The 23,258-nt window shown below is 42.1% G+C and overlaps 1 protein-coding gene across 1 annotated transcript; it reads right to left on the bottom strand.

Moving 5' to 3' along the window:
* Positions 1 to 655: 655 nt before the first annotated feature.
* On the bottom strand, positions 656 to 22,441 carry antxr1d (ANTXR cell adhesion molecule 1d). Its single transcript, XM_038737103.1, has 18 exons — positions 22,070 to 22,441; positions 17,150 to 17,221; positions 16,996 to 17,067; positions 16,724 to 16,805; positions 16,225 to 16,255; positions 16,081 to 16,154; positions 15,263 to 15,331; positions 15,088 to 15,168; positions 14,905 to 14,965; positions 11,065 to 11,163; positions 10,562 to 10,631; positions 7,448 to 7,526; positions 7,076 to 7,171; positions 6,952 to 6,990; positions 6,730 to 6,828; positions 6,497 to 6,661; positions 6,296 to 6,376; positions 656 to 1,886 (listed from the first exon to the last, which is right to left on the bottom strand). The coding sequence occupies exons 1-18, from the start codon at positions 22,231 to 22,233 to the stop codon at positions 1,590 to 1,592; spliced, it is 1,731 nt and encodes a 576-aa protein (XP_038593031.1). The 5' UTR covers positions 22,234 to 22,441; the 3' UTR covers positions 656 to 1,589.
* Positions 22,442 to 23,258: the final 817 nt, after the last annotated feature.

Raw genomic sequence — 23,258 nt, 5'->3', positions numbered from 1 at the left:
TGATGGACTGACCTCCTAATCGCACTCTTTTGTGTCTGAGCTCAGTGTTTCTGAGAAGGGGAGCAAATATCCTAGACTGATTCAGGACATTTTCAGACGAAGCATCATCAGCACTGAGGTTAAATAAGTATTCGGACCACTTCACCTTTTTTACAAAACTTATGCTATAGATTTTATTTAAAATCGATTAAATGTTAATTTTCACTAAACATAACCCTTATTGCCAAAGTGAAACATCTTATTAGTGATTTGGTTTGAATACATTTCATAGCCACTGTGCACTGCAGGACCTTTGCATTGGTTGTGTAAATGGGGAAACGGGTGACGTGTTGTAGAAACATAACTTTGAATATACCCAAAAGCATCTAAAAATTTAATATTAATTTTGCAGTCAACCTATATAAATGTCATGGCTGGATTATTACTGTCCTGATAGCAGCATAAGTGTAATTAGTATAATAAAACGGGTGCACAAATCACCAAATGTGGCATCCTGCAATATCCAATTAACTAATAAATATGCTGTTTGGTCTCTGTTGCACTGACACCAATGTGTTTGTAAGCTGATTAACTGCAAGAAAGTCCTACTGAAATATAATACCATACTTTTTAAGACACTTTTAATACCTGAAAGAAATCACTGCCAGGCAGCACATAAAAAAACCCATTTTGTTTATTGAAGACAGACACAAAATGTTGTTAATAAAGAAATAATACAAATGATCATTTCAGTCAGTAAATGCTGTATATACGGGGGAACTCTGAAGATACAAATCTTCAATGCAATCTTTCAACTTGAAGGTCCTAATAAGACTGCAAATACATGAGATGCCATGCCACAATGTTTCCTTATATCCACCTCCATACCCCCCTCTCTCAAATACTTGAAATCCCCAAAACCCACCTGATACTAAATAGAAAACAGATGCAGATAGGGCATAAATAAATAAAATAGGGAGAAACTGCCCTGCAGTTGCAATAAGATCACTGACCTTTTAGACTGAATTTTAACTAGGATGTAGAAGTTTGTTTAGTTTAGAGAAGGTGAAGCCATGAACCAGTCTGATTTGTAGAAATCTAAGATAGTGTACATTTAACAAACAAAGCCAACATTGCTATTATCTTTCATTACATACTGTATTGTTCACCACATCGCTGCTTAACATTACTATTCTCCACTAACCCCAAAGTAAACAGGTTTATTCTATTTCATCATTCATACACAAACTGTTACAATCTAACTTTCAAAAACACACACATCCTTGTTAAATTTCCAGAAAGGATTGCACTTACTCTTACCAACAGGACATCTAATACTGTACATACAGGCTTAATCTAGTAACTATATGCGTGTTTTGTCTATAATGTTTTTTTGTTTTTGCTTTGATGAAACTCAGTAGCTGATTTTGATATCAGATAAATATTTTTGCTGTCCAGCAACAAAGCACAGAGCTTCAAGTCAGAGCTCCTGCCTTTTAAGATTTTACGCCTCTCTGCTGTCTCAGTCTTTGGGGTAAAAGGAGGACATGGTTTTTTTTTACAGAATGAGCTGATGTACCTGTTAATTATTGGAGGCCCTCCCCTCATCATCAGAGCCTGGGTGGGGGCCGAGATGGCGGGGGTCCTGGGGGCCCCGGGGGTGCACGAGTTGGGGGTGGACCTGGAGGGGGTTGGACCACAGAAGGGGGTACGCGGGAGGGTGGCATGGTGCGGGGCCCTTTCGACGGAGGCTTCGTACGGGGGACTGAGTTGGAGACCAGAGGTCGCAGTTCGGCAGTGGGAGGTGGAGGAGGAGGAGCCGAGTGAGAGTGATGTGTGCGAGGTGGAGCCTGGTTGTTTTGGGTGGACTCCCCATCTTTGACTCGTTGGAAACTGATACAACGACCCTGCAAGAGACAAAGCAGGCAGACGAAGGTTACACCACAACGACACATCATTTCAATGTGGAATACAGATCAAAATGAAGTGCGTCTTTGTGCTAAATCAATGAGCTTCTAAGATCCAGCAGCCAAATTGGCCTGTGTGTTTCTTTGCCCAGTCCTACTGACAGAGGCATGTGTGTTTGAGGCCCCTGAGAGCACACAGAGCTGCTTCTGTCTTCTGTCCACACCTGCACTACAATAGCTGTGATGCTAGCAAAGACAGACACTGACTAAGTTATCACAAAGACAGGCACACACACACGCTTTTGCGGTCTGCAGCTTTTCCCCATTTCCCCTCCTCTTCCCTCGGAGCCTCTGCTGTGACTCGGCCTCTCTTTATGCAAAACAGAAAGTGGTTTATGTCTTGTAAAGGGGAGATTTCAGAATCCCCACAAACAGAGGCCCCTTAGCGTTTAACATAATTTACAAGTTGCAGAGAAAGGAACGCTTCTCTTATTGTTCTCATTGATGGTTTTCCTCCCTGTTCCCTGCATGGCATCCTTCTACACACACACACACACACACCTACACACACACACACACACACACACACACACACACACACACACAAACTCCTGTCTTGCTCAGTCAGTGTGTTGGAGAGTGAGTCTCTGTGTCACAGACCCTTGGTGGTCTCATTATAACACCTTATTAAACAGAGAGGCCCTAAAGTCACCCAGGGGCCAATAAGAGGACGCCGGCAGCAGTAGCTTTGTGACTGAGGGGGCTTTTGTGTGTGTGTGTAGATGAGGGGTTGGGTAATTGATTGGGGGCAGTACTGTTGGGGGGGTGGGGGGTGGGGGGTGATTACTTGGGTCTTGTCGCTGGGCTGTGGTGAAAAGGCCAGTTTGTGAGCAGCCGAGCAGCAGTACAACACCAGAGACAGCATATGGACACAATGAGAACACAAGCTCATGAATATGAGTGTGTTTGTGTGTGTGTGACTGTAAGCATGCCTCCACCACAACATATGGCCTGAATGAGACCTCGGCCTCATGAATAACAGAAACAGAGGGAGAGAAAGGTTAGGGGACTGGCTGCAGGACAGCTCCATGAGTGTGCTGAAAAAAGGTGATTTTTCCACTTTTAAGTAGATGATAGGTACAAAGATGAGTTGTGTGAGAAGTCAGCAATGTGTCACTTGTCATGGTCAGTGTCCCTGTGTGCCCCTTTGGCTGTAATGTCTGTCACTGCTTTTCTTTCCCTTCCGGCGATTGTTTACTTCAAACCCTCAACTCCTTTTTAGGAGAAAAACAAAACCCTCTTCACACCCCCAGCATCCCTCTTCACACCATTCCTCTGTCTAGCCTCTGTCTGTCCTTCTGAGCCCCAAGACTTTGCCCTTCCCTCACAAACACACACAGACACACACACACACACATAAAGTAAAGATACTTTGTGGCCATTTACAGGGAACTGAACATTTGTCACCATTATAGTAAAGAAAATGGGAGAAAGACAAGAGAGTGGAGACACACATCTGAGCTGACAGCTCTGCCTGTCGCCTCGCATGACATTACAGCGATCCACTCAAATAAGAAAAATGCTCCATCTCTGAAGAGTTAACACACCTCATAGACTACATATACTGCTCTGAAACTCGGAATACTTAGTCAGTGTCAGGATAACAGATTTAAAATAGTGAGATTGAGTTTTAGATGGTCTGTTTACCCAAATTACCAAAAAACATATTTTATCACTTACATTTGGTGGTATCTAGCTATGTAGATAGTTATAATTAATAGAAATTAATTAGATAATTTTATCTACTGAGGTTTTGAGACATGAGTTTCTGAGATTTCCTTCTGCATACCAATACAATGGAAGTATTTGTGGTTCTCAATGCATTATTTTTCGCGGCTCGGTTGTTCAGGATAAGTGAACTTTTTTTTTCTGATATAACCCCAACAGCTTAGCTTAAGTACTCCTTCATTAACACCTATAACAGCTATCACCAGGAGTGGCAAAAGCTGGAACTTTCAACCATTCATTCATCATTTCCAGCTATCTATTTCAACTTGCGTGCTTGTTTGGACTTGTAATTCGCAGCACGCAGCTGACTGGTCGGATGTTTGCATTGTGCAGCCAGCTGGTAGTTCACTGGTGATTATGATGATATATAATGAACTTCAGCGTCACACCAATTTGTAATCGTGTTACAATGCTCAATTTTCCTCCTAAACATATAATATTTCAAGTCATAATGTCAAGTCAATTTTTCTAATTAGCTGAGATACTCCACAGTCTTTCCACATGTCACCTGGCAACTGCAGAAGTACCCCATGGCAAACAAGCGGGAATCACTCAGAATAATAAAGATCTTGCTGTCAAAAATTTTCACTGGAACTATTTTCTATGGAAAGTCCTTATGAAAACTGTTGACAGCCTTTCTTGAGGATTATTATTATTACAGAGTACCAGTGAAACAGATGTTTCTGATTATACACTTTCTTGCATTTAAAAATTTCAGTCTATTAATGAAAACTGCGTGATAGGGTTGAAAGCTCCAGAACAAGTGAGTAAGTGGACCTTGAGTTGTGACTATTTGGTCAACTAAACTGTCAATGCTTTGAGCACCTCTAACAAAATGCCATTCATGGCCACTGTATTCTGGTGGTGGCAGATATTTGAGAGAGAGACACCTCACAGCCTAAAACTGACCGAGGATATGGTGGCCACCCTCTGGTCTGGTCTGTGCTGTGTGACGGGGCCATCAGTGCCATCAGCTCAGGGGACAAAAGAAGGGAATCTCTTCTGTCACAATATGGCTCGTGGCTTTTCAACTCCCCATCTGTTGTGTGACGCTCACTCGGGAGAGCTGACACATACGTGCACACGCACACACACAGCAGGGAGGGATGAAACGCAAACAGGGAGTGTGGCAGAAACTGGCAGCCAGCTGAAGGCCGTTTGTAGAGGCAGTGAAGTAGGAGTAATGTGGGGAGAGAGCAGGGCGAGCTCCTCCTGAGCTGCTGGTTAAGAATCTGCATTGAGGAGTCTGATCCGCACTTGTTATCACTGTGCTTTTTGCCACCTTATTGGGCTTTTGGAATCCCTCTCTGCTGTTTGTCATTCAGAGATGTTTGACAGTACTACTGTGAGGAATTCCCTTTGAGAATTTCGATCTGTGGCTGGCTTTTGTCAACAAGAGAAATCATTGTCATCTTTCATGTCTGCTATGGCTATTTGCAAAAGCTGCCCCCCCCCCCACCTTTTCTTTCTACGTGAGAAGTAGCGTTTTATTTTCCTCAGTTAATGGCTCGTGAAGGGAGTTGTGGGGGTCATTGTTGAGCGGCTCTGTGAACACAGAAAGTGGCTGACAAAGACTTGAGAAACTTCTGTCCTGACAGAGATGAATTGTTCAGCCTAGGAAAAAAAAAGAAGTCCAAGATGGAAAGAAGGGATAAAACCATTGGTGATGACCACTTTTATGGACTCCTGATACAGTACACACAGTCACACTCGCACTGTTACATAGTAAAGATGAATGACGCCATTCAAAGAACAAATCAATACATTTCACAGCGATATGGTCTCAGTTACGAGGGGAGACAATGAAACCATTTACAACGGAGCAGATGTTTCACCATGACAACCGGTATGATGATGAAAACACGTCTGTGGGGTTATGGGACGCCATGCAAGGGGTCAAGGTTAGATAACAGGGGCCGCTCCGCTCTCTCTTCGTCGCACACACTTGGCCGCCGAACAGTGATGTAGTCGTATAATAAGTAGTAATATAGCACATTGAAATTTGCAGCTGCATTTTACAGGAAACCAAGCAAATAAATCTCAGTCTGACACAGTAGCTGCTTTTACCATGATTATCACTTGAAGGTAGAAAGTGAGTGTGTAACATGCTATTTGGGAATGCGATAGAAACCCAGTCATTTTCTGAGAGTCACAGGGAATTCTCATACAAGAGTACAGTGCTCTTTGTGTGTGAACAACGGCAGCTTTGACGAAGAGAATGGTGTCACTAGCTCATTGACTCACTGTGTGTGTGTGTGTGTGTGTGTGTGTCAGTGTGCATGTAGAAAATCAGTACTGAGCTGCTGTGTTGAAGCTGTACATGTTGCTTATTGACACGTGTTGTATTTACGCAATGTGACGGACAGAAAAACAGAATGCAGATGCTCAATTGTCCACACGCAGAGACGGAAAACACACTGTACCATCCAACTTGCTCATAAAGAGCTTTTAAGTGCTTGTTACCCACAGAGCAATGCCCAGAATTACATATAATTACCAAATTATAGTTTTGTATCCATCATCATGCCAGTTTGTGGTGTATCAAACTTTCTAGTCATTTTTTAGTCGAATTTTAGTGAAGATAAAAGTGAAATGTGAGGGTACTAGAGAGGTGGACTCACCTGATCTCCAGGATGTGGTCTCATCAGAGATACCTGGTCATAGCCTCTCCTGAACAGAGCCCACAGAGCATCTAACTTCCCCTGGACCCCAGAAAGAAAAGAAAATATGCTAAACAATATATTCAAAAGGCAGATTTTCAAATAAAAATGTAAGCTTAAATAAACCTTTAATTACAGAAGGCAATTACATTAAAGACTGACCTTGATGGGCGTGTACCACTTCCTCTGCTGTGGGGGGTGGCGGAGTGGCTTTCGAGGCTTGGGCTCATATGGTTCAAATTCCTGCTCTGGCATCTTTACAACTGCATTTTTAGGTTTGTCCAGCTTAGCACCTTCCTCTGTGGACCCCTTCTCCCCCCACCGCACCTAAGAAAGCCTCGTTAAAATGTATATTCTTTTGAGTGTTGAAAATGTGTGTTTATGTGCATGCGTACCTCCATGCGCTTGATGCCACCCACTCCTCTTCCTCCATAATAGGATGCATCCACTGTGGGCCACCTTTTCTTGGGCATCCCATCATCATCATCTGAGTCCTTAGAGTGAGACTCAGTTACGTGACACAGCTCATGTACTCCCACACATATTGCTATTAATATGAAGACCAATGCTACCATATCAATAACAACACTGGCAATGAGAGAGAAAAAAAGTCTTACTGGTTCTGGGGGAGGAGGCGGTGGAGGTTCTTTGATCACCTGAAGATTGAAAAAAAAAAACACATCATGAGGGAAACAAATATATAAATATGTCAAAATACTGATGTCTGAAGTTTAAGCTTACCACAGTGCAGCAGAGAGGCCAGAACCACCACATCAGCAGCAGAGCCAACAGCAGGAACACCACCAGCAACGATATTAGCACGATGGTGCCGTCGAACTACACACAAACACAAAATGGCATGACTAATATTAAACTGAACTGAACGACAAGAGACGAGAAATAGGTGAAAATGAAAAGTGAGAGTACTCACAGCCCCCTCTGATGACAGACACAACAGAGGAGACCTCAGAGAGGAAGGAGAGAAGAGGACTACAGAACCAAGAGAAAATAAGAAGGTTGAAAGAAAGTTTATTCAAATGAGGCAGCATGCCAGAGGGAAATATCAGCATGCGCCGTTGTAATGGTGCAATTATATACACAGGATGTACTCACACATTCAGTAGTAGTGATGTGAACAGAGCTGGTTATGTAGGAGAGACCCTCGTTCATGCTCACCTGCAGGTAGATCACCCTGCAAAACATAAACCCGTGACTGGTCTGACTGTCTGATACAGAAATACACACACTTGAGCACATGGCTGCTTGTGTGCACACATTCGTGGTCTGCTTTGGGCTACTGGTGTCGGTCTGGTTTTGCCTATACTTGCTGCCTCATAAGCACACAAACATGCTGATATAGACACAAAGCCAAAGTCTAAAGAGGCCAGCGGGTTCTCCACCCGAAGAAGGAATCTCTTGTTTGGATCAGACCCAGACCTCTAATGTGGAAACCACAGACAGCTGAATGACTTCTTATTCTTCAGTATTCAGTGCTGATATTTACAGCTATAACTGCACAATGATAGGCAGGGCCAAGACAAGAGATGGGAGCAAACATATAGATTTTGGTTGAGAAAATGACAGGATAAGTTGTGTTGCTAGAAGCAAAGACTGTACAGAATTGAGGTAGCAAAAAGGAAAGTGGGATTTGCAGTTGACAGGTTATTTATAAAGCTCTTAAGAAATATGAAACAAAACAACACATGTTGGCTAACTAGGCGGGCGAAGGTGGAAACACAGACAGCTGGATTGGGGTTATATGTTTGGGAAAGAATAGATAAAGGCTTCTTGTGCTGTTCTTATGGTTTGGGGTGGATGGGGGTGTGCTGGAGTGGGGGGCAGAGACAAGGGGGTATTGAGCTCTGGGTTTAGATTTGAGGTGGGGGCGTCAAGGGGGAGGTCACTGCAGGGCGGGAGAGAGAGGAAACAGAGCATGGGGGATGGTAGGAGGAGGGCCTTTCTTGTTCTACATCCCTTCAGCACTGTCTCTCCCTTCTGAGACCTCCTCTTCACTTCCTCAATCACTGGCTCTGTTTTCGCCTTCTCGCCCCCTCCTGTATCGTCTGTAGCTCGTCTCATAACTCATGCTGACACTGTCTTCAGAGTAGGAAATTGGCGGTGCAGGTGGCACTCATATTTTCTTCTGCTTCTTCTCCTCCCCTCCTCCCCATCAAACGGTCAGCCCCCCTTTCAGGCAGGCAGGGGACACGGTGCTATCAGCTCCTCTCTGACAGAGAGATCTCAGCCCCTATCAATCATCAATCTGCCCACTATATATGTCTTTGTGTGTGTGTGTGCGCAGGAGGGAAACTGCATCCGGAAGGTTCACAGTCAACATAGATTTGTGTGACAGCAACATCAATGACTTCATTATATGTGATAAGACTTGGGTAGAACAGGAGGTGAGTGAGGGTCTGTGGGGTTTGCGTGATGCTGGGAGCTGAAGTCCCCAAGACCTCATGTATAGAGTTTACAACCCCAAAACAGGAAGCAGTTCACCTACTGCATAATGTGATCTGGCATGTAAGGGTGTTTTTCAGTGCTGCATCTAATGATTATTTTCATGATTGATTAAGTTGGGTCAATGAGATGGCAGAAAATAGTCAAACGTTTGCTGTAATAGGAGGTGATCTTTATCTAATCTTACAGTTTATTTTACCACAAATTTCTTTCTATGTATTATTGTATATGACTATTCATGACTATTTTTGTTGCTGTTTATTTACTGGACACAGGCTGTGATAATGGACTTGAACAGTTGAACTTCAAGCTTTCTTCTTGACCTTGAAAACAGCACCTTGACAAAAAAACACGGTTGAAACAAAGTCCAACTTGCTTGGTGTTTAATTTTGAGCAACTCTGTCCGCATTTTGGTCAGTCTGTGTGGTTTGGTTCTTTTGATAATATCTCATAACTACTGTGCTTTTGTTTTGTATTCTTCTTTCTCCTTGAAATAAATCAAATCAAAATAAAATAAAAAGTTTGGAAACAAAAGAAAATAGTGACTAATACAATTTAACTTTCCAGGTCTATCTGTACGCTTTTGCACTGCAGCCCACTAACTCATCAGCCAGCTGTTGGCCCCTTCTCTTAGCCCTTCAGCCATTCACAGCTGACTTCCTCTTCAGTAGCACTCAGGCTGTTAAGCATTGCTGACTCTGCTCTAATGGGCTTCTGTTACATGGAAGGCCACCTCCTTCAGGCACCATTGCAGTGTGTAATGATGCTCCCCGTTCTGCTCTGCTCTCGGGAGAAGCAGGCCAACCTGCTACAGAGCCATGCTGGCAGACACAAAGACAGGCAAGGGACCAGATATTTGTTTGATTGTGAATTAGATCAACTGCGGTTGTTTTATTGATTCTAATTCTGTCTTTTTGTCGCAATCCTGCGAGACTTGTCTGTGAGTTACAATAAAAATTCCATGTGCCACGTCTGTAATAAGAAGTGTGTGTTTGAAATATACTGTATGTGACAGACTCTTAAATCTCCCTGCTGCCACAGTGTGAAAACAAAATGTATTTTTTCTCCATCTCTGCGGAGTGCTTCCCCATCAAAGCAGTACTTTTCACTGGCGGACAAGACAAGCTCAAATCACGCTAGAAATCTGAGTGACAGCAACAAGACAGATGATGACTGGGAGGTGTCTGAGGCCGCAGGCCAGTGTGTATAATTATGCACAGGACTGCAGGCAGCGGGGACGGGAAAGCTGCTGGGCCTCGGTCCACTCCGAGCTCAGCCCACAGCATCGCTCTGTCTACACCGCAAGAAACTGTTCTGAATAACCGGGAGCAAAGCTGGAAGCCCTTGGAGGAAACTTTACACTGCCCCGCCGACTCAACTCACACTTTCGCTCTCCCAAAGTGTCAGACACAGATTGGGATACATCACACAAACACATACACACACATACACAGTTGCGAAGGTCCTCTCCAGCAGGCTCTCATTAAGTCGTGTTCCTGGGCTCTACTCCTGTTGTCCCCTTGTGATTGGTGTCTGGCTTCGTTAGCTGTGACAAACACTGATTGATCACAGACACTCAATGACTTTGGCCCTAATTTGTTCAAGGACAGCAGTCTTCTGTGTCCACACCAAACTTGCGTGCAGCTGGCAAATATCTGGGCTCAGAGTGTTACAGCTGAATATGGGGAGTTTGGCAATTGGAGTAGGAGCTGAGATACAATGTGGGGGTGAAAAGGCAGTGAGAGCCAAAAGACATGTGCAGCTTACCTCCCAACCTCCTCTATGACAGGAGCAGGACAGAGCAGGTAGGTATTTTCTATTCCAGCTGGTCTCTCATCTGCACAGGTAAAAACCAAATCACACTTTATGTAATAGAAATTTTAACATCTGCAACCTAAACATGGTTCGCATATTCTTCTTAAATGCACAGGCCAAACCAGAATCCCATGATGCATTAAAGTGTAACCATCAATGTATTACAGCAATGTGCTGCAATAAGAAGCATACAAAAGAAATCAATCCATGAGAATTCAGTGTTCAGTTCAGATGATAATTTTTAGTTTGGGTGTATTTCCCAGAACAATATATTCTCAAGAGACCCAATATAAGCAGGATTCCCCAAATTTGATCAGAATCAGTGACAGTCACAACTTATTGCTTCTGGTAATTACTGTAACATGTATTATTCTCTCTTTCTCTTTTTATTCTCTGTTTTGTGCACGTCTGTGAGTGTGCACAGACACACGCTTGTGTACATTTTTAGAACATACCCACAGTGTGTGTATCGTTCAGTTTGAAGCTGCAGAGGACATGGTCAGTGTTTCTGGCATGGAGAAACCCATTGCCTCTCACCACCACCTGGAAACTCTCTGAGGCAAAAACAAAAAGAGTGCAGGCACCATCAGAAAGGATCACACGCATGCATAACAACAGTAAGATATATTTCCAGCTGTATGTGAGAGATCTAAAACTTCAAAATTGGCTTCCTATTTTATGTATAGGATACTCTATTTTAGAGTCTGGTGTACCATTATGTAGAGTGCTAAAGGCCATTCCCTTCCTCTGATGTGCTCAACTTAAGCAGTAGAAACTTCTGCATGCCTCATTAATGCTTGTTTATATCGGTGTGCATGTGTGTGTATGTGTGGAAAGGCAATAATAAGCTCCAATGGTGCTATTGCTAAAAGTGCTGCTATTCACAAATATGTGCTGTGCAGTTGCCAGAAGGTGTGTGCATATGTTTGTGTGTGCGTGTGTTTGTGTGTGTGTGTCTTTGACCTTTAGTTTCCCCCAGGCACTGTTAAAGCGCACTGACAGAGGCTTGCCAGCATATGCTGGAGTGTCTATGTGGCTGCTACCCAGCATATGTTAGAGAGCGGGAAAAAAACACTTGCTTAAAAACATGCCTACAGGGCTGACAACAGCACAGCACTGTCAAAGAAGGTCTGACCTTACCTATGGCACCATTAGTACATACTTGTGTACGTGTGAACTGCCTCTGTGTTTTTCTGAGGAATGTGTAAGTGTCTGCATGTCTTCAGTATGTGCATGCAAGAATGTGTGCAAGCATATGTTTGTGTGTGTGTGTTTCCTCTAGCATTATCCTGGCTGATAGAAGTGAACATTAGACACACCTTTAACATTTAAAGCTCCAGCGTGAAGATCACTGGATAAAAACATCTCAGGGTGTGGGTGTATATGTGACAGTGTTTCCTTAAAGGTCAGACATGCTGCTACGAAAAGCCATACATACAGATACACAAACAGAGGTAGAGCTGAGCGGAGAAAGCAAACATCACTTTACATTTATCTGTACATCTCTACATATTTGTTCCTACTCCTGTATAAAAATGCAAAAGAGTGCATATTTGCTGTTGGAGCAGATCCAGGAGAAAAGGTGGTAATATACAAGACATATTTAACTTGCACCCTCACAGAACAGAAAGTTTTATATAATACATATAAACCTTCACTAAGTCAAATTTCTAATATTCTGCAACTGTCCACACAGCCTAATACAACTGTCTGTCTGCATGCGTGTGTGTTTTCATGCTTATTTACAGATATTCAATGACTTGAAACTTGTCAGTACTGCTTATGTCATTTCCTCAGCTATGCTTGAATTCTACAAGGGTACACACACACATACACACACACACACCAACCAATTAACCACACACCTCGTTACAGACAGCCTAATCATTTACATGCCCCGTGTCTTCTACCTACTCCTGCTCTAATATTACTCTAAAACACAACCACAATTTTTATGCAATATCAGATAACTTCATTCATTTTCCCATAAACTGGTGGTTTATGTGGTTTGTACTGGTTTGCAGCCACAATAATGTACAACCTAATTAGAGGTCTTAACAGTAATTATTTCTAATGCTCAGTGCCTTGGCTGCTTTAGCAGTCACCCCCATTTCGTACAATGTTACCATCAAATAGCATGAGCTGCACTCTGACTGGGCGCATGTGTACACACACACACAAAACACATAACTTGGAAATGGTACATGAAAACTGTTTATTGTCTAATTCTGACACTGACCATTGTTCTACTCTTTTAAAAGCAAAACTGAAACAGAAAATTTACTTACAAATTATTTATGACTTTGCTTGATTAATTTGTAATTAAGTACAATGCATTATAACTATTTATAAAAGAGAAGCATCTTATACATTCAAATATAACACCCTGAGTCATCTAGAATATTTTTAAATCAACATCTTTGCTTTCACATACACTGTATCTTGTTGGTCTCCACAGATGTTTTATACATCTAATCTTCATCACTCAGTGATGGATATAATCTTATAAAGTCTCTGAACGCCATCTACACACACCCTGAGACATACACACATGATGGCCTAAAAGGTCAGTGCTGTCAGACACATGGTGGGCAGGGACTGGTGGTGCCCTGCTGACATATACAACACACATATGCTGTTGCCCCCTCCTCTCCGCTTTCTGTGCGCTTCTGTGGCCGAATGTCCATTTACATCTACACCTGAATGTTTGACATGGATTAGATTTGTATGAATGTGTGTGACTATACACATGTACATGCATGTGTGTCTTGTGTGTGTGTGTGTGTGGTGAAAATGGGGTACGGCTTGTCCGAATAGCAGATCTTCAATCACGTTAGTGTGACGGGACAGTGAAGGGCAGGGAGGGGCAAAGCAGGACGGGACAACGGGGAGGAAAGGGTCAGGCGTTAATGAAAGCAGCAATCTCTGCTGTCATGTTAGATCTAAGGTCCAACTCTCACTGTCCTCTTAGTGTGTGTGTGTGTGTGTGAGGAAAATCAGTGCTGTCATGTTGGATAGTGTGGCCCGACGTTCACTGTCCAGTCTGATGGCCTGTTTGCGGGCAGCTCGGTCTGGTCACTTCACATCAATGTGAGGGACATGTGTGTGCATGTGCTTGAAGATGTGTGTGTGTGTGTGTGTGCGTGTGTGTGTGTGTGTGCTGACTAAAGAACATCTTAACATGTGTGTGTTGGTGTAAAGCATGTGCGGGATGTGACTACATACAGGCGGAGAGAAAGACAGAGAGAGAGACTGTCACAATACCTATGCAATATGTCAGTATGTGTCTATATGTAAAAGCAACCAGATGCATGGATGTGGGTACATGGTCATATTTAAACTTCTGGGGAATCTTCTCCAAATTCTTGCAGCTCAAAATAAAAGCAAACTCTTGCTAAACTGTGACAAGTGTTTAACATTATATCAAGTTAGCAATACACAATTGTAAGCATGTGTTCAGCACATCACAACCATTGCTCTTCATTAATTAGGCCAGAATCAAGTCTTGCTTAAAGTGGGTCCTTGGTTTCTTAGTTCACTGACCATTAGGCTGCTCATCAATTGAATAATAAATGAGGCAGTTGGAGGATATTTGGGCACATGTCCAGTGACACATAGACACTCTAATTATCACATGGGGGCAACTATGGTTCTTTATTATTCCTTCCTCATTTTTGTCCTTTGAAGGCAACATTTTCATTGCTCTCCTCTCCTCTCCCCTCTCCATATCCTCTCCCGGCCTTCATATCCCATAATTGATGCTAATCTCGATTGGTTGTCCTGGTAGCGCGGCTGCAAATGCACTCACTTAAGTGAGTCCTAATAAGGTCATGTCAAAGCTCATCCATCCTCCTGGCTACACATAAAGGCTCTCTCTCGTCATCTCCCTTATACTGTTTCTTACTTCCTGAAACTGCCGAAGAGCTGGACATGGAAGAAGAGGTGAGGGAGAAGACACGGTTGAAAAAGCCCGAATGGTTATTTAGCATATACAATGTGGCAAACTAGGCCAGAGAAGCAGCCATGCTTAAAGATTCACGGCTAATTCCTCTGACCAACACCCGCCCCCCTCCCTTCCTCTTTTTTGCACACACGCTGTGCTGAAGCGGCTATGCTAATTTCCCCCGGCCGTGAATGACAATACGCTCTCTGTCACTCCGCGGTCATAAGCGTCCATGCGATTACTCAATCTCATGTTCCACTCCAGAGGCTTTAGATGACTGTCATCTTACACAATTGCACACCGTGACTGCCCAACATCCTAACAAGGAAGGGATACGCCTGCTTTTCCCTACCTCCTGCACACACACTGGACGGCTCTGCCGATAGAATCTCAATGCAGGACTTCTTGATGATCTGAGAGATCAGACAAAAGGAGAAGAAGAAAAAAAGACAATTTAAAAGCCTAATATGATTTTGTGTGTCTCTCTGTGAGTGGTTGTTTTTATGTGTAGACATGTAATGTGTATGTGTCATACCGAGTCAATGATTCCCCTGAGGGCTTGGAAGCCTCCCCATACAGGAAACACATGTTCCACAGTATCTGCAATAGTTGCAAGCTAGAAAAACATACAGACGCAGAAAGAAAAAACAAATTGTATTTGCTTTTTTTATGCATTTGCAACATCTTCTATATCCTTCTATGGATCCTACCTGGGTCTGGTTGAATTCTTTGACCCCTACACAGTAAACAATGGCTCCCATAGACCTGGCCCTCTGTGCCTGCAAAAAAAAGAGAAAAGAACAAATAAACCAAAATGCAGCGAGCTTGAAGAGACTCTGGCAGGCTTATGGAGGCAAATACATCTGCCAAAAAACACATAAGACTGGCTCAGTCCGCACAGTATAAATTTTAGACAGGAGCTAGACAACACTATGTACATACTTTGAAATAGCATAATTAAAACACCGCCACAAAGGTGGATCATATTTTGTTAAATACCAATTAGCAGAATTTGACAGCTTTGAAAGTATCTAATAATGAGAAATTAGTCTATGGAACTAAAATATCCACAAGAATTAGTGAGCTTTTACCACTTGTGTTGGTAATGTGACATCCTGAGCTCACCGAAGCAAAAAAAGCAACGGCAATAAAGTACTGAATCTTAAATCTTTTAAGTAATGTGAAAGAATTAATGGAGCACCAAAAAGAAATGGAATTTGCCTCCATATTGTAGGTGCATCAATCAAAACAAAACTGTGAAATTATTTAATTTAAATTATTTAATTTGTCAAAGGGAGCAGTCTAAACAATATGAATTTCACAAATAAAACAGAAAAGCAACAGCAACTTAAACCTAACAAACAGGAATAGAACAGACATATAGTACCACTCATACATTTAATTGGCATGTAACCTACAATAACAAGGCCTGTCCCTGTGGCAATGTTTGCTGGTGACTTCAATCTAAACTCCTTTTCCATAAAGTGTTCACCCCCCTCAAATCCCTCTACTTGACAACACATCTTACCTCTCGCTGAGCTGTGTCAAACTGCCACTCATTCAGTTCTCCATCGGTCAGAGCGATGATAACGCTGGCTGTCCCTGCAGAACACAAAACGTTCATATTCTCTGAAACAATGCATTGTGATGTAATGCGGATATTAGAGCTTACCGTGCCTCTCTTGATATATCTGTGCATTAGCCTGCAATTACAAAGAAGGCGTTAGTAAAGATTCTGGACCTGTTCAGTTAACTGAAAAGAGAAGTAGTACAGTTTCATACATTACAATAGCCTGCATTGTGTTAAAACATGTTGATATTGCTGCAAAGCCAGCAGACAAATCTCACTTTGCTCAGTGTTATTTCCAAACTTGGCTGTCATCTGAAAATGCTGTTAAATCTTGAACTGTTTCCGAATTAATTAAAAAAAGAGACCTAGACAAAGTGGAAGTGCCTCGCTTTAATGCTCATTCGCAAAGCTCAGCAGTTTCCAGAAGCAGCAAGTCATTCTGAGCCACTCCTCATAGTAATCTAATTGGATCAGGTTCCAGTTGCCAGGCTCAATTAATCCTTAGTGAATATTTTCCAGAATAAAATGTTATAGGGAAGACTAAGCTAGGGTGATTTGGGCTGGCTTTACAAATGTGTTGGGTCCTTAGCCTCATCCTTACCATCTCCAGGCCTAAGTTCATAAATGTATCTCCTCCAGGGATGACCATTTTCAGAGCCGTTAAGCCTCCAGTGATGGCCTCCCTGTTGGGTAAACAGGCAAACAGTCAAAAATACACTGATAGAAAGCTGCTCTTAGGGAAAGAGAATATCCACAATACAATCTTTGGTTTCCAGAAGACAATCCAACAAAACAAGAGAGGACGTTCGTAGTACCACAGGGAGGGAAAGATCCAGACAGAAGAAACACTGACATTTCAGGTGTTGGTCTCACCTATTCTCAGTCAGTTTCATGATGATGTTTCCTCTTGTGGAGAATACAATGAAGGACATGCGCAGCATGGGACTGCAAACACACAGTTGTTTTACATTAACACTGACAAAAACACAAAACATCCAAATTCTTGAATGACTAATCCTGCATGTACCTGATAAACTTCTCTGCCAGCTGCTTCACAAAAGAGTAAATCTCTATCCAGTGATTCTTCACGCTTCCAGATCTGAAAAACAACATGAACACAACCTTATAAGGAAGAAATAGGATTGCCACAGATGACTAATTTTCATCAGCCACAGCCAATACAATTTTATAGAATTAAATGCAGGGTTACTAGGAAACAGTGCCAGCTCTCCCAGGAAGTTTGGGCCAAGTCATACAAAAATAAAAATGCTTTTTGACTGATGAGTTAAAAACAAGGCTGTGTGAAACTATGACTATGAGTGTTTATCCACACTAGTGTCGTGGCTCTAGGGATGGCAAGGCTGGTCCAGCTAGCAGGTGAACACCAGTCCACCATTAAAATTTCCAGACTAAAATAACTCTTGAATTTTGGTACACACATTTAATCCATGTTCCCCACAGGATGAACTGAAATAACCTTGAGGATCTCTAAACTTTTTATCTAGTGTCATCATCATCATCATTAGGTCAGAATTTATGACTAATAACTCCAAAACTAATGACAATACCATCAACTTCAATAGTACTTTTGTGTTCACTGCTAGTTAGTACTAGCATGCTAAGAAGTGAACACAGTGAACATAATGCCATGCTAAACATTAGCATATTAGCAATGTCACTGCAAGTATGTTAGCAAGTACTGTGCCAGAGCTACTAGCATAGACTGTTGTTTATGCTAAAATATGCACTAAAACCTCATTTACCTTAAAAAAATTACTTAATCCTACGTTAGCTTCAGAAATAGTATCACTAATGTTTTTTAAAAATACAAACCTATCTGAATAATAGGGCCAGCACTTTTTGTAGGATGTGATTTGGATTGCCATAAAATTTGGAACATCCGTGTTTCCCACAGGATGAATGACAATATCTTTGATAATCCCTAAACCTTTCATCGAAGTCACCATTTCAAAATTTTGATTTATGACTAATACCTATTCGTTAATGTATTGTATGTTATCATGTCAGTGTTAGCATTTAGCTTAATTTTGAGAATTCCTGTGTGTACACTAAAGTAACCAAAACTAAAACCTTATCTTCGCTTAGCTTCTGAGAACAAAATGAAATGCCATGAGATGTGTTTCAGGAACAACCATAACGGTTTATCTCCTCCACATTTTAAGAACATTCCTCTGGCCACAGTCACATACCATTACTTTGGACAGTAACCTGTCAGTGGCGAGTGCTGCTGGTTAGCCTGCTACACGCTACTGTTGCCATGACAGTCTCCTTAATGAAGCCGTGTCCCAAGGGGCTGCTAATGGGAGCTAATTGCTGCTGGGCCACAGGGTTGAGGTTAGACAGGGACAGATGTAGCAGTCTGCCTCTAGCAGGGACCATGTAGCAGGCAGCTGGCCTGTGTGTCCACGTGCGTGTATAGTATCTGAGTTTCTGCGAGCGTGCATGTGTGTGTGTGACTGTGAGGGGGAACAGATGGTCCCATGAGCACAGCCAGTCTAACAACAGGTTGGGGGTCCGCAGAGTGAAAAGGCTGTGACATGAACAACAGTGGGACACAGAAGTAGCACTCAGCAGGGGGTAAATGTGAGTGTGAGTGTCTAGTTAAGGATGCAACATCAAACAGCATATACGCCAACCTCAGCAAAGGGCAGGGCTGAATGTGTAAAAGGGTCATAAACAGAGTGAAAGTCTGAGCTGGTTAGATTAATGATGGCTCCTTTGTACCTCTCACTTAACCAGTTGCTTCCTGCAGCCACTGTAATATTATTTTTAATACATGTATTGGGAAAATTCAAATTCTCAGCAAATGAAATTTAATGTCACTTTATGTACTGTAGACACACTGCATCTTTCCTACTTTAGTTAGAAGGCCACAGATCTAAATCACTGCATTCATCCAACCAATACAGCACTCAATCTTCACCTTTCTACCTTCATTCCAGAGTTTGAATAATAATAGGGTAGGATATCCTTTTGCCTGCAATATTTGCCGCCCAAAGTAATTAGATCAGTGAAAACAAATCTCTGTTCAGATCGCAGCCATTAAACACAACACCTATTATTCTATTTGTGGGCAACCAGATAGAGAGGAAGAATGCAGCATGGTATTTGGTGTGGGTCAGACGTGGAGTGTAGGAATGCAGGGAGCTGATGGCGCTTTACTTTTTCTAATGTTCATTCTGTGTGCTGAGATGCACACACGCGCGCACACACACACACACACTCAGCATGCCTCATAACCTTCTGGACAGTGAAGCCAAAGCCAAACATGTGAGTAAGACAAATAGTGAAGAGGTGTAGAGCAGCATAGACTTCCCTAATGCATGATTTCACTCTGTTCTGATCACTAGATTAGGTCACTGTGTGGCATTTAAGAACTAAAAAAACAGCTAACAAGTTGGTGCCATCTTGGGAAAAAGAGCAGAAGCTTCCTGAAGGCTTGCTGAAGCACGCAGGTCCAGTCAAACAAACAGAGGCATACCAGGGGCTTGGCCATGCGTGATGTGCCACGCTCCCCAGGCTGCTCCTAAACTTTTTGAAGCAAAGGGTAAAGACTGAAGAGCGGCTGACAGATGTTGCCGTGGTCATCAAGTAAACTGTCACTCACCGTGTCCACCTCACAGCTCATAGGTGATGAACATGGAGCAGCTAAGGACACACAGCAATTTTTTTTAATTGTTAGCCTACCTCACCGTACCTCAGTGTTTAACAGCTTCGCCACAAAATCTGCACTCAGTCATTCTGTCCAAAATATAATCCATTTTTACGACAAGATAACCTGTTATCATGTTGTTGACATTCTACTATATTTTATTATACTCTCTCTCCTTCTGCTCACATGTTTTGACATGTCTGATTAGTCTGTCCACAAGTCAGCCATATGACAAAAATGTAAAGTACAATGTCTGACCAGCTATGAACAGCAGCACAGCCTGAGACTACAGAGAGAGCCAGAGGAAGCCAGAAGTCATTATTTCCAGTCTCAAGTAAGTAAAAGTACCTTACAAGTCCTAGGTCAAATCCCAAGTTGAGACAGGCAAGTAAACTTTGAGTTTCGAGTCCTAAACAAGTCATAATGTGCTCTTCACCAAATTTAATACAATTTCATATTTTTAAGAGTTAACAATTAAATAAACTTTACTGAATAAAGTGTTAACCTGTAGGCTACAGAAAAAAGTCTTAGGTGCATTTTCACACAACATTCACATAACAAATATAATTTCATAAATTAAATAACATCAAGTCAGTTTGAGTCAAAAGGCCCCAGTCTAAGTGAAGTCACAAGTCAATTATGTTAAAGTCAAGTCTTTTTCGATTTTCTCAAGTCCAGTCTAAAGTCCCCATATTTGTGATTCCAGTCTGACTCAAGTCCAAGTCATGTGACTCAAGTCCACACCTCTGGAGAGATCATAGGCTGCATGAATACTGGAATTGTCAGGCTTACAGAATCCAAAAAGGCAGTAAAAACATCCTCACTGACCATGTAGCCTGAAACAGCTTACTATTATGAGGTTTATTTATGTTTGTCGGGGCTGTGAGGTGGCCAAATGTGCATTGCTCTTGGCTTGCAAATGGTGCCACCCAAAAGTCCATTGAGTTTCAGGCGATAAAAGTGTTAAAATTGGTGTAAAGATAATCAAAGACTGATCTTACAGTCTTAGAGTTGGTGTTAAAATTAGGGCATCTTTGGGGCCTAGAGGTCAAAGAGACGTAAGTAATTGCAAGGTCTCTGATTACAATCAGTCACGGGACCTTTGTTTGTCATCCTTGTTCCCTCATGCCTCATTTCGATCAACCTTCAAGCTGCTTTTGGCTTCTATCAAATGAAGACGAACATGCCCAAGAAATACAAATCTTAAGTCTAAGTCTAGACCAAAGTCTAAGTTTTTGGTTACATTTAAAGATGTAGTAGTGACATTTTTATATACTGTCTATACATTTTACATACACCACAGTTCATGAGGGGTTTTACATTTTAACTGTAAAACATATTCTGCAGCCCGTTTTTGTGGAAAGTAAGTCGAAGACATCCTGGTGAATTAAAGAACCTATTAAAAATGAATTAATATGGATACAGGGGATTTTTCATAACCTGGCAACCCAAATGCTGTTACTACAAAAGGATAATTAGTAAATAGCTTAACTTATTAACCAGTTATAATGTAATTAGTTAGATAACTTATAACCCCTTATTAAACAAGCCTTAGAAAGAGGTAGCCGACTATGTTTATTTCTGGTGTTTTTGTTGCATAAAATCAACCTATAAACAGATTTAGTGTTAAGACAGCTAACTCCCTGCAGAAAAACAATGAAGAATGATCTGCCTTTAGTCACCGGATACAATCGGCTCACAGTAGACGGAGCGAAGAATAGTTTAAGGGCTCACCAGGCCACATAGCACCGCTGTGGGGCAGCTGCTGCAGCTGTGTCCGCAGGCGTCATCAGCCTGAAACTCTATCCATCCTGCTCGCCCTGCCCACATCCCGTGGGTAAAGCTCATACTCCTTACCTCTCCACTTTTAACCGGACGAAAAGAAAAGTAAAGCATGCCCCAATGTCCGAAATAACTATTATTCCTAATTCAAACATAATGCTGCCTGTGCGAAAAGACGCTTAAAGATAACAATGAGGGTTAAAATGGGTTTGGACGTGTTGTGCGTGTAGTCACTCCATTAAACAAACCACTATCCTATTTATTAAGACTGGCTGTGTGATACAAAGGGCAAACTGATAGGCTAAAGAAGATAGGCTTCCGAATATACAAGCACAAACTTGTAGGTTACTTTTCTTTAGTCCCCTTACAACAACAGAAACGTGGAGACTGAATCTGACGGATGCGCTCCGCGTTTCCACACAACTGGGCGGTTGCATGGCAATGTGCAGCGATGAGAAAGTAACAAAGCCATAAATAATATCGGACACTCACTTGTCCAGGACAAAATAGAGGTCGAAGGCACCCTGACAGGACCTCTCCTCCTCCTCCTCCTCCTCCTGTTGCTCTCCCTGCAGCTGTCCTTTCACCGAGACATCGAGGAAGAAAATTCCCAGCAAAGCCAAGGCGAGGAACATGCGAGTCTGTGTCCTCGCCATCTTTCCCGGTTACTGTTGACTACTCCAACACTGTGACAACTAAAGATCTTCACATTTTCTCTCTATCGTCTGCTTCTGAATCGACTGTGTGTAAAAACGGCTTTGTTTCTCGATGTTCTGTCCTACTAGCTTGAGTGCATTCAGCCTGCAGGGGTCTTGTTCGCCGGGCTCTCCAAGTCTTCTCTTGTAGCTGAGAAAAAAAAGCACTGAAGCAGGTCAGGGTGGAGGAGAGGAGCGACACCCGAGGAGAGATACAAAACTCCACTTTTACATACAAAAAGCCCCATGAAAAGAAGTGAGCAGATATCTACTGTCTGGAGTGGGATTACGCAAAATAACAACAGGCTATTTGAGTTTCAGTGTCCTGGAATGAGTCTGATGCTATATAATGTTTGCTTTATAGTTAAGATTAGGCTATTTAGAATTTGTAAAATCAAATGAGCAAGCCAATGTCACAATAACTAATCATAATTTTGTACCTTGTTTAAATTAATCAATAATTGGTCATTTTGGTGCCTGTTTTTTTTTTTTTTTTTTTTTAGGTCTCAGGCATTTTGCTCTCAGTAGAAAAACAGTACAATAGCTCAATTATGGGCCTGAATGCAAATCGACCCATGACAGGATGTAATGTTTTTGTGACGGTTTTCATGAGTGCCATCAAACATACCAACACAATTTAATGTGATAAGCTAAAAAATTCGAGGAAATATTATCCAACAATAAATGAAATTTTATCCAGCCTGTAATTGTGCTTGTTGGAGTGGGTCCGAGGAGTCCCCATTGAAGGCTTTTATGTGTTCCCGCTTACTCATTATAGAAAGTTGGCTCGATAACCACAGGCACATTTACCCAAACCAAATCTTTGATGCAGAATAATCAATTAAATGCTCATTAGACAGAAACATTTAGTTTATGAATAATGCATTTGCCCGGTGGCAAAGCCAGACCACCCTGCATGGTATCATGTAGTAGTGGCCAATGTCAAAATTTCCTGTTGCCCACACTAGCCAGGACGATTTCCACCA

This window comes from Micropterus salmoides, unplaced genomic scaffold, assembly GCF_014851395.1.
Source record: "Micropterus salmoides isolate LMB-PRFRI ecotype aquatic unplaced genomic scaffold, ASM1485139v1 Ms_hic_scaffold_22, whole genome shotgun sequence".
NCBI classification, from domain to species: domain Eukaryota; kingdom Metazoa; phylum Chordata; class Actinopteri; order Centrarchiformes; family Centrarchidae; genus Micropterus; species Micropterus salmoides.
The sequence above is the reverse complement of the archived record's forward strand: the minus strand, read 5'-3'. Positions and strand labels throughout refer to the sequence as shown.

Excerpts from the sequence above, each read along its gene's own strand:
- antxr1d (XM_038737103.1), bottom strand. The coding sequence starts at position 22,233 with ATGGCGAGGACACAGACTCGCATGTTCCTCGCCTTGGCTTTGCTGGGA. Across the intron at positions 17,222-22,069 it reads CTCTATTTTGTCCTGGACAA|ATCTGGAAGCGTGAAGAATC; the intron begins GTGAGTGTCCGA and ends GTTGTTTTTCAG. Across the intron at positions 16,256-16,723 it reads TGAACTTAGGCCTGGAGATG|GCTAATGCACAGATATATCA; the intron begins GTAAGGATGAGG and ends TTGTAATTGCAG.